At 56.7% G+C, this 14,562-nt stretch overlaps 5 protein-coding genes across 5 annotated transcripts; 3 read left to right on the plus strand and 2 right to left on the minus strand.

Moving 5' to 3' along the window:
- Window positions 1–438: 438 nt before the first annotated feature.
- On the minus strand, window positions 439–3,030 carry BO86DRAFT_435440 (aconitate hydratase; the record flags this gene model as incomplete). Its single annotated transcript, XM_025675959.1, has 3 exons — window positions 2,844–3,030; window positions 2,326–2,771; window positions 439–2,269 (listed from the first exon to the last, which is right to left on the minus strand). The coding sequence occupies exons 1-3, from the start codon at window positions 2,943–2,945 to the stop codon at window positions 439–441; spliced, it is 2,379 nt and encodes a 792-aa protein (XP_025525604.1). The 5' UTR covers window positions 2,946–3,030.
- Window positions 3,031–3,546: 516 nt separating this feature from the next.
- BO86DRAFT_435442 (RraA family protein) lies at window positions 3,547–4,311 on the plus strand (the record flags this gene model as incomplete). The annotated part of the gene is made up of 2 exons (XM_025675960.1): window positions 3,547–3,600; window positions 3,685–4,311. 2 exons carry the CDS (start codon window positions 3,547–3,549, stop codon window positions 4,309–4,311), a joined length of 681 nt encoding a protein of 226 aa, XP_025525605.1.
- A 540-nt stretch (window positions 4,312–4,851) lies between these two features.
- BO86DRAFT_449496 (uncharacterized protein) lies at window positions 4,852–7,717 on the plus strand (the record flags this gene model as incomplete). The annotated part of the gene is made up of 6 exons (XM_025676720.1): window positions 4,852–4,941; window positions 5,016–5,113; window positions 5,165–5,319; window positions 5,398–5,747; window positions 5,877–6,466; window positions 6,528–7,717. The coding sequence occupies 6 exons, from the start codon at window positions 4,852–4,854 to the stop codon at window positions 7,657–7,659; spliced, it is 2,415 nt and encodes an 804-aa protein (XP_025525606.1). The 3' UTR covers window positions 7,660–7,717.
- Window positions 7,718–10,597: 2,880 nt separating this feature from the next.
- Window positions 10,598–12,296, plus strand: BO86DRAFT_146108 (uncharacterized protein). Its single transcript, XM_025666257.1, has one exon. It carries the CDS (start codon window positions 10,869–10,871, stop codon window positions 11,907–11,909), a length of 1,041 nt encoding a protein of 346 aa, XP_025525607.1. The 5' UTR covers window positions 10,598–10,868; the 3' UTR covers window positions 11,910–12,296.
- Window positions 12,297–13,655: 1,359 nt separating this feature from the next.
- On the minus strand, window positions 13,656–14,113 carry BO86DRAFT_366180 (uncharacterized protein; the record flags this gene model as incomplete). Its single annotated transcript, XM_025670088.1, has 2 exons — window positions 13,920–14,113; window positions 13,656–13,841 (listed from the first exon to the last, which is right to left on the minus strand). Exons 1-2 carry the CDS (start codon window positions 14,043–14,045, stop codon window positions 13,656–13,658), a joined length of 312 nt encoding a protein of 103 aa, XP_025525608.1. The 5' UTR covers window positions 14,046–14,113.
- Between the last annotated feature and the right edge of the window lie 449 nt (window positions 14,114–14,562).

Here is a 14,562-nt window from a genome sequence, read left to right on the forward strand (position 1 = left end):
TTCCAGCCAAGCGGAATCCGGGGTGCGTGGCACGAGATGCGGAGGTGGAGCCCTTGGATCGTGGGGAGTCGAGACAGAATCTGTCTTCATTATCATCGCAGGGTGGCTCCGAGGGTCGATACTGGAGCATTCCGGAATCTCAGCGGGACTGAATACGGGCACTGGGCCCACCGTTCCAGATTTTGAACCCGGGGTAGACAGTGCTAGTTAGTCCACAGTCGACGGCTATCTCTGCTTCTGGGGTTTGCCGTGCCTTCTCCTCTTGTAGTCTTCATAACATGTGCCTTCTCACGGTTAGGAGACTAAAAGTATGAACTCTCTTATTTGTATTGTACTATTACTTACGAATAAAGATTTTCCTTGGATTGAAACATGGCCATAAGTCAATTCTCCGGACTAGGCATTATTTTAGAGTACATTCCATCATCCCCACCCATCTCAAGAGAGAGCGGTCGCTTTGATATGGTTCAGGGCGCTTCCAGCTCGTAGCCACGCAATCTGACCAGCATGGTAGCTATGATTCAACTTGGCCTCCCACACCTGACCCTCGCGGGGTGTGACTCGCATGACCACCTGCGAGTTCGGAGCAAGCTCGCCCTCTTCGACGCCGATCAGTGAAATACGGTCACCCTCGGCAATACGATCGTACGTAGCGGGATCCTCAAACGTGAGAGGCAGCATGCCCTGCTTCTTCAGATTGGTCTCGTGGATTCTCGCGAAGGAGCGTGCGATCACCGCGACACCTCCCAGATACCGGGGCTCCAGAGCGGCGTGCTCCCGCGAGCTGCCCTCGCCGTAGTTGTGATCCCCCACAATGCACCACCTCACTCCGCACTGCTTGAGGTCCCGCGCTACCTGTGGGACAACCTGCAACTCAGCTGTGATCGGGTGGTGGGTATGACCCAGTAATTGCGGGTCGTCCGCGGGGAGGAAAGCATTGGTCGCGGTGGTGAGCATGTTGTTGCTGATGTTTTCCAAGTGGCCCCGGTACTTGTACCACGGACCGGCCGGGGAGATGTGGTCTGTCGTGCACTTGCCCTTTACTTTGATGAGCAGCTCCATCGTCTGAGCTGCACCCTTCTGCCAGGCCGGGAAGGGTTGCAGCAGTTGCAAGCGGTCGGAGTCGGGGTGTATAGCCACCGCTTCAGCGCCCCCGTCACTCGACGGAGGCTGGAACAGGTTCTGTCCGCTTTCGAACTGGGTGGGCAGTTCCTCGCCGACTGGAGGGCTCAGTCGGACATTGCCCTTGTCTGAGACGATACTGTCCGTCAGCGGGTTGAAGTCCAATCGCCCGCCGTAGGCGAACGCAGTCACCAATTCCGGGGAGGTAACGAAGGAGTGGGTCGCTGGGTTGCTATCATGACGACCAATAAAATTGCGGTTGAAGCTCGAGATCACCGAGTTCTTCTGCTTCTTCGCCACATCCTTGCGGTCCCAGGAGCCGACGCAGGGTCCGCACGAGCTGCTCAAAACTTTGGCGCCGGCATCGCGTAACTCCTGCAAGATGCCGTCGGCTTCGGCTGTCGCGCGGATGCGTTCACTGCCCGGGGAAACCATGAACGGGGTCTTGAACTTGGTGATGCCCGCTGCACGGGCCTGGGACACGATTTGACGGGCTTTGTCCAAGTCTTCGTAGGAGCTGTTCGTGCAGCTGCCGACCATGGCGTGGCTCAGCTCCACGGGCCAATCCTGCCCGGCCACCGCATCCTTCAGCTGTGAGATCGGGTGTGCCAGGTCGGGTGTGTATGGTCCGTTGACGTGGGGCTCCAGGGTGGTCAGGTCCAGCTCGATGATCTGATCGTAGTAGTCGTCCGATCCCTCATCCGCCGTCAACAGCGTGGATCTCGTGTTTTCAGCCTCGATCCGCTCCACGCTGTCTGCTCGTCCGGTGGCCTTCAGGTACCGGCCCATGGCATCCGAGTACGGGAATATGCACGAGGTAGAGCCGATCTCGGCGGACATGTTACAGATCGTCGCCATGGCGGTTGCGCCCAGCGTCTGCGTGCCAGGACCGAAGAACTCAATGACACGCCCCTTACCCCCGGAGACGCTCAACAGCCCCGCCAGCTTGCAGATGATGTCCTTCGTGGAGGTCCAGCCCTGCAGCTGTCCTGTCAACCGCACACCCACCACCCTCGGCGCCACCAGCTCCCAGGGCATCCCCGACATGGCATCCACGGCATCCGCGCCTCCCACTCCGATCCCCAGCATCCCCAACCCTCCCGCATTCGGGGTGTGTGAATCCGTTCCAATAATCAACCCACCAGGCCTATTCCCGTTAGCTCCTGTCCCTAACCCTCACCCGTCATGTGAAGTCTGACTCACACAGCATGATTCTCAAAAATAACGGTATGGATAATCCCCGAACCAGGCTTCCAGAACCCGATCCCATATTTCCTCGACGCGCTGCTCAAGAAATCATACACCTCGCGATGCTCCGTCTCCGCGCGCCGCAGATCCTCCTCCGCCCCTTTCTCGGAGATGATGAGGTGGTCGCTATGCACGGTGGTGGGCACGGCCACGCGTGGCAAGCCCGCGCTGATGAACTGCAACAGCGCCATGGTGGCCGTCGCATCGTGGCACGCCACCCGGTCGGGCCGCAGCTCCAGGATGCTCTGGCCGCGCTGGATCTTCTCGAGACTCCATTCGCGGTTGCCGGAGGTGATGAGGTGGCTGTAGAGGAGTTTCTCGGTCAGGGTGAGCGGCCGCTTTGAGCCTTGCTTGAGCTGCTCGAGGGTGCGGAGTTGGTGGGCGTAGTTGACGGCAGAGTGCTGTTGGGTTGCAGGTTAGTACTCGGCCTTCTTCCAAGTTGAACATTGCAAAAGGGGACAGTGGTGTCTCACAGCAGAAGAAGCTGGTTGCGTCGCATAGGTTCTTGTGCTTCGGGTGTAGAGATGGCAGTGCGCGCGGTTAGCCCCGCGCAAGGAGGATGGGAGTCGCTGCATGGTGATTTCGAGTGTCACTGGTTTCCACGCATTGCTCGAGGATATGAAGAACGAAAGAAGTTGCGATTGAGTCCGCCATTTTTCTCTTCCTATGAAGTCTCTCATATTACTCAGGTGCTTGTACGGTCCTCCGCAAGCTTTTTTGGAGAGGGTCTGGAGAAGCCCGAGCTCGGCGGGGTTGGTCCGGGGCGGTAGACAGACGGATTACAGCTCAATACACCCGTAATACCTCCAGATCGACGTTTGACGAATTTTGATTCAATGGGGACCCTATATTACTTCTTTCTGCCTTCTACTGGTCATGGATTGTAGGCCTCTCCAAGCTCTATTTTGTGGTGTGAAGTCTTCATGTTGCATGGCGAAGGACTACCCCAGTCGTACAATACGCGTAATTACCCCACGTTTAGAGCTATTGTATGCCCGGAGTAGCCCGGGAACCGCGGCCGCAGTGTATCATCGGCAAGAACCGATGCATAGTACCTTTCTGAAATCGGGGATGGGTTAACACTGCCCGTCTCTTCTCAACATCCCACAATTTCACCCAATACTCTCCTCTCGATATCCCCATCCCCCTGACACTCTACACAAGCCCACCACCAAAATGGCTCTGCGCACCGAAACAATCCAAGCCCTGCGGCGCTTCGCGTCCTGCGACGTGAGTAACTTACCCCCATCCGCTCGCACTTTCCAGTGATAACCCTCAAACACAATACTAACTCATAACCTCATCATCTCAAAGATCGGCGACGCCCTCGTCAAACTCGGCGTCCCGAACGGGGGCTACCTCTCGGGCCTCAAGATGTTCTCCCCGGGGCTGATGTGCACGAGCACCAAGATCTTCGGCCCGGCCTACACGGTACGCATGGTCCGCGACTCGGACAAGGCCTCCCCAACGCCCCCGAAGCACTTCGCCGACGCCATCCCCAAGGGCAGCGTGGTGTTCGTCTCCCAGCCGAAGGGGCTGGTCAGCGCCTGCTGGGGCGGGCTGATGAGCACGCGGGCGCAGCAGCTCGGGGCCGCCGGCGTGGTGATCGACGGGCGGTTCCGCGACGTGGCCGAGCACCGCCAGCTCGGCGTGGGCTTGTTCGCCCGCGATGTGAGTATCCTCGGGTCGGCGAGTTTCACGCGCTCGTCCGAGTTGAATGTGCCCGTCACGTATGCGGAGGGCAGTGCTGGGGAGAGTGTGGTTATCCAGCCCGGGGATTATATTGTCGGGGATGCGGATGGGGTGGTGGCGGTGCCCGTCGGGAAGATCGAGCGGTGTGTGGAGTTGTGTCAGGAGCGGTTTGAGATTGATGAGGAGACGAGGAGATGTTTGGAGCAAGGGGAGGAGATGGGAGCTACGATTAAGCGGTTGCGGAAGTGAGGTTGGGGGGTGCATGTGGTTGTGGTCTGGGTGCTAGGTGCTATATGTGGTCATCATTTCTGTTCTATCTTCGTTGTGTATGGACTTTATATGCTTGCATGTCTGGATAAGTTTGGTATGCTGTTGTGACTAGCTTGGAAAGTGGTAGCTGTGGAGTGCTATCGGATGCATCCGTCGGCTGCGCATGTAGGCAAAAATATATTCACAGCACCGGCGAACGGTGCATTTCTACAACAACAACAACAATCCAAAGCCACTTCTTGATTTGATTAAAACCGGATACAAAGGTACATGAGCGCAAGAAATAGTCTCTAAGCTTGAATTCGCCCAAATAACGCAGGAAGCACTTTCAGAAAAGATATAAGTGAGCATACAACGGACAGGCGCTATTCCCCTTCGAGCCACCCCGCACCCCGGATGCTGAGGTAATCAGACTAGCTCGGCTTCATCGGGGCAGGAAGTGCTTGGCCGCTTAATCTTGCATGATCATCCCCATCCCATTCTCCAGATTTTGCTGCTTCATATCCTGCGTGATTATCCATGAGCCCGAGATCACAAGATGCGGCGGCGCCGACTCCGGCCAAGAAGGTCCGCCTAGCGTGTCGGCGATGCAGAGCCAAACGCATCAAGGTGCGCCTGTAATCAGGGACTCCTCATTGGAACCCGCATCATCCATCGGCTACCGGCTAACCATCACAATGCAGTGCGATGGCGGCATTCCAGCATGCTCGAACTGTGCCCGTGCTAAAGCAAGCTGTGTCGACGTCGATGGCCGCAACAATGACATTTCCATCCCACGCGAGTACGTGCATTGGACACGTGAGGACAAGGTGGCAAGCTGACGGTACACCAGCTACGCTGTACGGTGCCATGCGCGGATCGAATGGCTTGAAGAGCAATTGCTGCTTCTAGACCCAGAGTTCGACCTCTCCAGGGCACCGCCAATCGATCAGTCGGTGATGCCAAATACCGTCCTACGTAGGACCTCATCGGCTACCCCGACGGGAAGTACCGCCGTGCGCCCACCGTTGACACTGGGAGAATCCAATACCAGGAAACGACCGTTTGATTCCTTGCATGCATCAGACAGTGAATTTCTACCACAGACACCTGCTCACCTACCAAGTACCGAACACTCAGAGTTGCCCGCTTCATGCGTGCAGCAAGCGGCCGAAAAGGAGGCTGCTACCCCATCGGCCGAAGCACGCTCTGTGGCCATGGACCTGGGGATGCTATCACTCCACTCCGACTCGCGACAAAAATACTATCTGGGGTCCTCATCCGGCCTCTTCTTCACGAAGTTGATAGGGGCGGATAGCCCTCTCTCCCCAGCTACTTCCACCTCGTCGTATGGCACGCGGGGGAATTCGAAACGCCGTACTGTCCCAGGTCCTTCGCCTGAGGCGTATCGTGTGTTGTACAACAAACTTAGAAGGGTACGCATACAATCTCGTCCCACCTATTCTTTATAGAGGAAAGGACGACATTCCCATTGTTCCTGACTGGTTGTTCCTGACTTGGGCCATTCTCGCTGCACATCATAGGCGCTCGCTGACCATTCGCAGGACTTACCTTCGCCCGACGAAGCCAACCATCTGATTGGTATATATCTTCAGGAGCTCCATGTCGATCACCCTTTCCTCCACGCCACCTCTCTATTTAATGCCTACAACGCACTCTGGTTCTGCGCCGAACGTGGATACCAAGGAAATGTGGACCTCAACGGATGGCCGGAGGAGATGGAGCCCTTCTCGTACAACGGGCGCTTCGACAAGGTGGCTGACGACGACACAACGCCCATCGCCATCTTCGCCGCCGCGCTGCACGTGTTCATGGTGCTCTCCCTTGCGGCGACGATCCTCACGCGGAACAAGAATTTCGAGTACCCGCCCGCCCGGTTCTACGCCATCGCCTCCACGGCCGCAGCCGAGTGCCTGAGCGGCATTTCCGTGACGGCCCTGCAGAGCATCCTCCTGTTCATCGTGCAGGGGATGGTGGGGCCCACCAATCTGAGCATCTGGACTTTAGTGCATATCGCCATGTCGCATGCGATCGATCTCGGGCTGCATCGGGAGCCGAAAGACGATGCGGACAATTCGCCCACTGCCCTTGCTTTACGACGGCTGATCTTCTACACCGTCTACAACCTCGACCGGTGCGTTGTTGCACTGACCGATCCGCCATTCGTCTCTCTCCCCCGACTAACCGACTCGCAGATCTATCTCCACAATCCAGGGCCGACCGCTTGGCATCCGCGACGAGACCTTCGACATCCGCCTGCCCGGCCTCAACGAATTCGTCGTCGACGAAACCGCCAGCGCCAACGTCAACAGCCACTCGGAGCTGCGCTTCTCCATCCACCGCTTCAAGCTGGACGCATTGATCTCGGAGATCAAGATCCTGCTCTACCACCTCCCCAACCGCGGCAATGGCCTTTCATGGCCGACCGACACAGCCGGGGAACAAGCGCGCATCAAGACGGGACTCGACCAGTGGCTCGCGGACGTGCGCGCGACCCGCGCCCCCTCGGAGGAAACCACCACCGCCCACGACGAGGACCACGCCTTCAAGCACCAGTGCAAGATCCTGAAGCTCGAGGTTCTGTACCACGGGGCGATCACGCTGCTGTACCAGCCGTCGCAGGCGTGCCCCGCGCCCACCCCGACCGCCCTCCTGCACTGCTACCGCAGCTCCCGCGACCGCATCCACATCTACAACCGCCTCAACACGCAGGAGCACCTCTACTTCACGTGGCGCAACATCCACGGGATCTTCGCGTCGGGCGCGACCATCATCTACTGCTTCTGGGCCTCCCCGGAGCTGCAGGCCGTCGTGCCCTTCAAGGAGGCCCTGCAGTGCCTGCGCGGGTGCTCCAACCTCCTCAGCATCGGCGGCCAGTGGTGGCCCTCGGTGCGCCACGGCAAGGAGAACTTCGACCGCATCGTCGACCTCACCGTCGAGCGGTTGAGCCAGAAGCACCACCAGCAGCTGCAGCTGCAGCATCAGTTAAATGCGACCGGGGGGAATGCGCTGCTGGACCCCACCGCCAGCGCAGTCGACGGCGGCCCGTTCCAGCCGCCTTCCCCGCCGGTGCCGACCGATGGGGATACCACCACCAACACGCAGCAACAACAACAAGAGGCGGTGGAGAATCTGCTCGGGATGGCGTCGGTCGCGTGCGATTCGGGACTCGTCGACCAGGATTTGGAGATTGCGGCGCAGCATGATCCCATCATGGAGAGCTTTTTCACCGAGTACCTGCAGGGCGACTGGAGCTGGGATCCGTTTTCGACGGGGTTGGAGCCGCTGTCTGACGCCGGTCGGATATTGGACTCAGCTCTACCCTAATTGCCCTCTCCATCGACCCGGCGGGCTCCGATCACATCACACCACTCGACAGTCTTGTAAATGATGATAATGGTAGCCGGGCAGGGGGTGGGGGTTGGGGGCTGGAACCAAGACTGGTCTGGCTTGCAGAAGGAAAAAGCCCTGGCCAGTCGGACTCCAGGCTCTCTCCAACCATTGCGCCTCTTCCGTTATGGCACGAGAGCGACCGGGGGAAGAGCCTGCAGGGCCGGGAGTTGTGAGCTTGCCCGGTAGAAGCTCGGCCTTGGCTCAGGCCAGATCGTGCAAGCCACCAAGGGATTTGCTCCACCGGGGTGGGGTAGCAGCAGGGCAGGCGGCACTTGGAAGTTCGAACCCATGCAAATGAGCTCACCTTCCTACACGTACACGATCGCACGGATTCGGTCGATACACTATGCACCTAGCTACCATCCCGAATAATCGACAGGGTTCAAGCAACAACCAACAACTAACTTACTAGATAGATAACCAACCGGTTTGACCGGTCGGGCCCCCCCCACCCCCCCCGAGACGGGGTAGGTCTAAGAGCGAACTAGATAGGAAAGCCTCGGGTCTAGACTCGGTACTCCGTACACTGACTGAATCGAATCAATGAATCAAGCACGGAAATTCCTGTGCCCAGTACTCAGTATCAATCCCCTGCATACGATCAGTCGATAATAGAAAAACAAGATTTTCCTCCCCAGTAGTGTCGACGGTACTGTACGTATCAGCGGGGGAAAGGATTTGCAATGCACCCTGTCAAAGTGCCGTGCCGTGCTGTGGAACGTCACACCAAGTGCCACCGGCGAGAAATTCGCCATCGTGCCGTGCCCTTCCAAAAAAAGGATTAGACTACTTGTCATGACATTTCGATTGCGTTGCGTTGCGTTTTTGTTTTGTGTCCGCGCACATTGACCAATGAGGTGGCGTGAGGATAAAGAATCCGATGGGGGTTTGACTAGGAGATACAGTACCTACCTAATGAGCACTGTCTCCCGTTTCAGCCGGGTTTCCCTGTCCGGTGCGGTGCGTGCTGGCGTGATCTTGCTTGTGTGTGCCCGTTAACGGACCCGCATTGGAGAGGGTAGGGGTAATTCCCCACCTAGAGGAATCTGATCCAGTAGCTACGCAGAGTAGCAAAGTATATCTGATCGAATCGACCCGAACTCTTCTTTGAGTGCGCAGGCGAAAGCCGTGCAAAACTCTAGAGGATTCGGTGGGCCGTCAATCCCTTCACCACTTCACCACTTTACCACCAAAAAGTCCGAAAATACAATGCAAGAGTCATTGACCATCAATCAACCTCTCCCGGCTGAATCCATCCGAGAACGAACATCTACTTTTTTTTTTTTTTTTTTTTTCCTAGCTTTGGAAGGGAAGAAGCAGCATGGCCGGAAACGTCGCCCGCCGGGTAAGTTATCCGCAGGCCGCATACCAATGAAAGGAGCGCCTGAGCGCTGAGGCATCCATCAAGATTGCACGGTCGCATTGCGCACTGACTAGAAGCAGTCGATGTCGAGCATTCGGTTTTCCAAGGAACCCCTGCTCCATTGCTTCTCTCCACTCAGTGTATGCAATATGCTTGTAGGTTGACCCGCACTGGAGGGGGGTGGTGGGTGCGTGAGCGGACGGGTTGCAATCCGCGAGGAAGAGAAGAGGCTGATCCTATCTCCACTTTACGCAGTAAGGTACTCTCCAGTTACAGATAGATACACTCCTCTGTACTTAGTATGCGTGTATACGTAGGAGGCGGTGGGATGCAGCCTCACTAACGGGCCGATCTCCAGGGGGGGGTGGTGCGGGATGACTTTATCCAATTGGGGACGGCGATTGCTGTCCTGTACTCGCGTGCTTTTGCTCTTTCATCATGGAATTTTTGGCGACCCTGATGCTCACTGAGTCATTTTGATCCTCGAAGGTCGTGGCTCTGGTCTTGGTCGAGAAGGGAGGGGAGGGGACGGGAACGGGATCCCGCGAAAAAGTCAGTGGGAAGAAGCCGTGGATCGGATGAGTAGGGCGAGGAGATGCGAGTTGTAGCAACAACGTGCGTACGATGCGACCTGAAGGCTTCGTTGAAGGTTGACTTCCTGAGGTACGGTACTGTACGAAGTACAGTACAAAGCATAAGTAGTAGTACTAGGTAAGGTACAAAATGACGGCAGTAGATGATTGGGATATTCGGCCATGTGAAGCAGTCTGATTGGCGGAACAAAATCCCTGGGTTCGAAGCGGAAGCGATCGGCAGATTAGTCATCGAGTCGGTTGCATCAAAGAACAATAGGAAAGGGTAAGAATAGAAAGAATGGAAGCAGAGTGAGAGTCAATAGGTAGGTTGGTAGCCATGGATACTATCAGAGACAGTAGGACAAGGGTATCTCGGCAGAGTATACAGTACGCTTCTAGACAATTCGTTGCATCTGAACCCGGTACAGTTGGTCGGATGAGGCGGGAAGTACTGGAGTAAGCAGATCGACTGGAGACGTCATTTTCCAAATCCAAAACCAAATCCCTCTCTCCCTCCCCGCGATCCAAGATATCAAGCTCAATGGATTTTCGCTGGAGATGGATACCACCTGGATCCATCGGGTCCAGCCCACCGGAACATTGGCGCATCCAATCATGTCCTCTGGATACATCCTCCTGCCCCCTGTCAACGTTCTTCCCATCGTTCCTTGAACTGCATTGAAGCAAAATCTCTCGCGCTCTGCTGTGAGAGCCGATCAACTGCCTATTCAAAACCCCTGAGGCCTCTCCCCGGAAATATCCTCCAGTTCTTTCGACTGTCTCAACCCTTTTTCTTTTCTCTTTTCACCTTAGTGTCAAAACTAGTTGGCCCGCATGCATCGTCATTGCCGGGTCCTCAGATGGGGGAGTGTGCTTGGTTTCTCATAAAGATGTGTAATACTCCACCCCCCCTAACAACATACTACCTACTAGCTACTATACCTTTGAGATACCTTCCTGCTGTCCTACCTACCTTCCATTGGACTTACCCTACTGCATACTGACTACTGGTGATCACGGAAGAACCCCGCTGTCACTGTCCCATATAGTTACACAAATTCTGTCACTTCCCTGAGATTGTCTACCCCGTCCCTTCCGGTTGCGCGTTTCCTCAACCTGAACACCCTTCCATAAGACCAAAACGTCCCAACCCCGAGTTGAATCGCGCACCGCACCACCTTTCTGTGAAAGAAAAGCATACAGTGATGTCCGTCGATCTCGACCACGCCTCCATGCCAGGGGCGCCTACCAAGTCCGAAATTACCTGGACGGGCCCAATGCCGTTCTTCCTGGACAGCACCATCTCCTCCGAGTTCCTGACGATGCCATTGTTCGACGGGCTGCAAGAATGGTCGATGAGCGGGAGCAGCCCGGGTGCTGCAGCCGCCGCCGCATCGGGGCGGTTCGACGGGTTCCAACAGCAACCGCACCAACAACAGAAGCAGGCGCATCCATCCCCACCACCACCACCGCAGCAACAAGCCTTCATGAATGCGTACATTGAACCGAACCTCTTCTCACCCGACCAACCCATGCCTCCCCACGTCCACCAACACCAACCGCACCTTGCCCCGAAAGAACCCCTCCTCGACCCCACCATGCACCCCTTCGCCGCCAGCCCCACATCCTCTTACCCCATCCCAATGCACGAGATTACCTCCCGCGGGAGTATCAGCGACCAATCGCACCGCAGCAGCTACGGTAGCATCAGCAGCAGCAGCAGCAGCAGCAGCAGCAGCACGACAGGCTACAACGCGGTGGAGCAGCAGAAGCGTGAGCGGTTCCTCGAGCGCAACCGCGTGGCGGCCAATAAGTGCCGGCGCAAGAAGAAGGAGCACACGCGCCAGCTGGAGAGCCGGTGCATGGAGGTGACGCAGGCCAACTCGCAGCTAGAGTCGGAGGTCAGCCAGCTGCGCAGCCAGATCCTGGAGCTGAAGAACGAGCTCCTGCGCCACTCCGGCTGCGACGACCCGGCTATCAAGGCCCATTTGGCGCGGATGGTGGCCCACCTCTCGCAGCGGAGTGCCTCGGTCTCGGGCGCCAGCGAGGCCTCGGCCAAAGAGGACGGTGGCCCGCGGGGTCGGTCCTCGCGGTCCACGCCGCTGTCTCCGGCGCATCAGAGCGATGCGAAACAGGAGGTCGAGCCGGAGGCGGCGTTTGGGTTCGATGATATGCTTCACCTGGGCGATTCGAAGGCAGATGAGCAGGAGGAGGAGGAGGAAGTGAGGATGCAGGATAGTCCGTGATCGTATCCGACCATGCGGACGACTACACTTGTACACGACTGTCTTACGATTTTTCTTCGGGATATATGGGCTTGGTCTTCTGCTTTTTGTCCGCTTACTTGCCTTGTTCGATTTTCGACATTGAGTTGTGCGTCTGGATGTACACCAATGCGCTGTCCTGCGACGCGGGCAGTCTTATGGATGGGGATGGGGCGTACCGGCTAAGTTCATGGGACAAAGGAGGCGGCTTCACTCATTGCATTTTGTAAACCAAGCCAGCGTCAGCGGATTGATTCATTGTTTTTTTTTTCGGCTGTCAAAAAGAACCCTGGATGATATGAAACACCAAAATTACTAGTACAAGAAATAACACAACAATTTCCAATCGGACCAATGTTTTCAATCTAACGAACTTGGGAGGAGGGAATCTCCCCTCGAACGCCTCCATCGCCAGGATCAGCAATTTCCTTTCCCTCACCGCGGGAGAAACGCAATGTTGGGGATGGGATGTCGAGCGCTACCGAAGAATCTCACGGACGGACGGACCACCAAAAAGCGAAAAGCAAGCAGCCATGAATGATGTCACGACTTCGAGCTGACTCGGGACTTTGTCGGGTTGACCCGAACAGGCAAGGTCGCACATAGACTACTGAGTGAGTCCACTGCGCCCCACGCAATGCTTAGTCAAAGCCAACTGGATTCTGTCCTACTCGAGTATGTAAAGCCTTATCCCCACTATAATCTTAGCTGCACACAGATGTGGGCTGCAGCCAAGCATGTTTCAAAACGTCCAAGCTTGCCCTTTTCCCGTCTTGCCGTGTTTCACCCGCACTAGCCCTTCCGATCGATCGCGTCGGAGAATTCTTGGGGCATGGGTGGGGATTCGGGGGGGAGGGTGGTGGGAAAAAGTACGATTTAGGGTCTCGAGGGATTCGCGCGATCGTCGCTGACTAGCCCTGGGACTGGGTGAGGAGGGTTAGTGTGGGTTTTGGGTTGGTGTCTGTGCTTTGACGCACAGGCTGGATATGCTGAGGACGTACGGAGTACGTACTGCGTAACTTTCTGTCGAGATCGTGGAAGCTAAAAATGGCATGCCATCGGGATGTCACTGCTTGGTTGGGCGGTCTCCGATTGGACTTTGTACTGTAAGTACGTGCGTATAGTAGATGGACGAGGTTCCTTGGTGGCGAACGGAGAGTCCACACGAGATCGGTCCGGCCTTCTGGGATCAATTCGACGCTCGCTCCGACTCTCGCAATTCAGATCACTCTGCTCGTTGTTTATGGTGTGTAGTGATGTCCTCACTCAACTCAGCTGCAGACTCTGCTATCCGCAGATCGATAGCTGAAAGGGAAGCATAAGCACTAGATACAGGCGGTACCGTGCCTGCAGGATGAGGGTGGGACTGCTGACGTTTTACGATCTGAAAGCACCGCACGCTGGTCGGTTTTGGTTTTGTACTCGGTCCACCTGGATTTGTTCGTACTATGTAGTATACAGTACATGAGTCCATGAAACCACCGCCATTGGCCATTTGCCCGAGCATTCTGATAACTGGTACCTAGTACCTAACGGACGGTTCCCCGATCCCCGTCAACCGCCATTCCACATCGCACACGGCAGCACAAAAACAATCAAAATCATTGCACGTCATAAGTGTCGCATTTCGTCACGTTCATCATAAGATTTCCCCGGAAACCCCCCAACTGCTCAAAACAGCGTCGGTGGGTGGTGAGGGTGAGAGGCTGCGGCACGGGGGTTCACTGTTTACTCCTCCGGGGTGTCCGCCGTGCGGGAGCCGCCCTTCCGGCCGGCCTCGCGGGCGCGGGGGTCGCCGGGCTCGAAGCTGCCGCCGGAGTGCTGCCCGCCCTTGTGGCCGGCCTCGCGGGCGCGCGGGTCGCCCGGTTGGAAGCTGCCGGAGGACGTGTGGCCGCCCATCGAGGCGATGTTGCGCTATCGTTTTCGAGTTAGTGACGGGATCCCGAGAGTTAAGGAGGGGCGAAGGATCCGGGGCGACGATGGAGCACCCACCTGCTTGTCCTCGTCCATGCTGGCGAACCCGCCGGCGTGGCTGGATTGGCCGCCCTTGCGGGCGATGTTCTGCACTTCCTCGTGGGGGCGGTTGGAGAAGTTGCCGGGGTTGGTGTTGTGAGCCATTTTGATTGTCAACCCGGGTGGTTTAGGTGGAGGGCTTGGTCGCTAGTGTTGATGTAGTTGATGATGATGACATGTCAGACTGGTGGGATTGGCTGACCAGGCCAGGGAGGCCCGGCCGGGGGTATTTATGCTCGGGGATACGGTCGACCAGGCAGAAACTTGATTCCTCATCCGTGTCACTTCAGATTCCAACGTACGTACGATGTATCTCTGCGAGGTGTTGATACGAGGCGATGATGCGGTGGTTGAGGGGAAAGTACGGATGTGAAGTCATGCTCGACATCATCTTGGCGGGGTTTCCAGGCGATCGGCCTTTCCAGAAGAAAGGAGTACAGTGAAACCCCGCATTTCTGCTGGCTATCGATTGCCAGAGACTGGCCGGCAGATTGGGGCCATGGTCGGGGCCATGTTCGGGGATGTTCGACGGTCCCTGCCCTGCTGAGATGCGGTCATCATGATGATTCGGTGCCGGGAGCTTGGGGAGATTGAGTTTCGAGGGATTTGCGCTGCGGAGGTG

The sequence above is a fragment of the Aspergillus japonicus genome (genome assembly GCF_003184785.1).
Source record: "Aspergillus japonicus CBS 114.51 unplaced genomic scaffold BO86scaffold_42, whole genome shotgun sequence".
Classification (NCBI taxonomy): Eukaryota; Fungi; Ascomycota; class Eurotiomycetes; order Eurotiales; family Aspergillaceae; genus Aspergillus; species Aspergillus japonicus.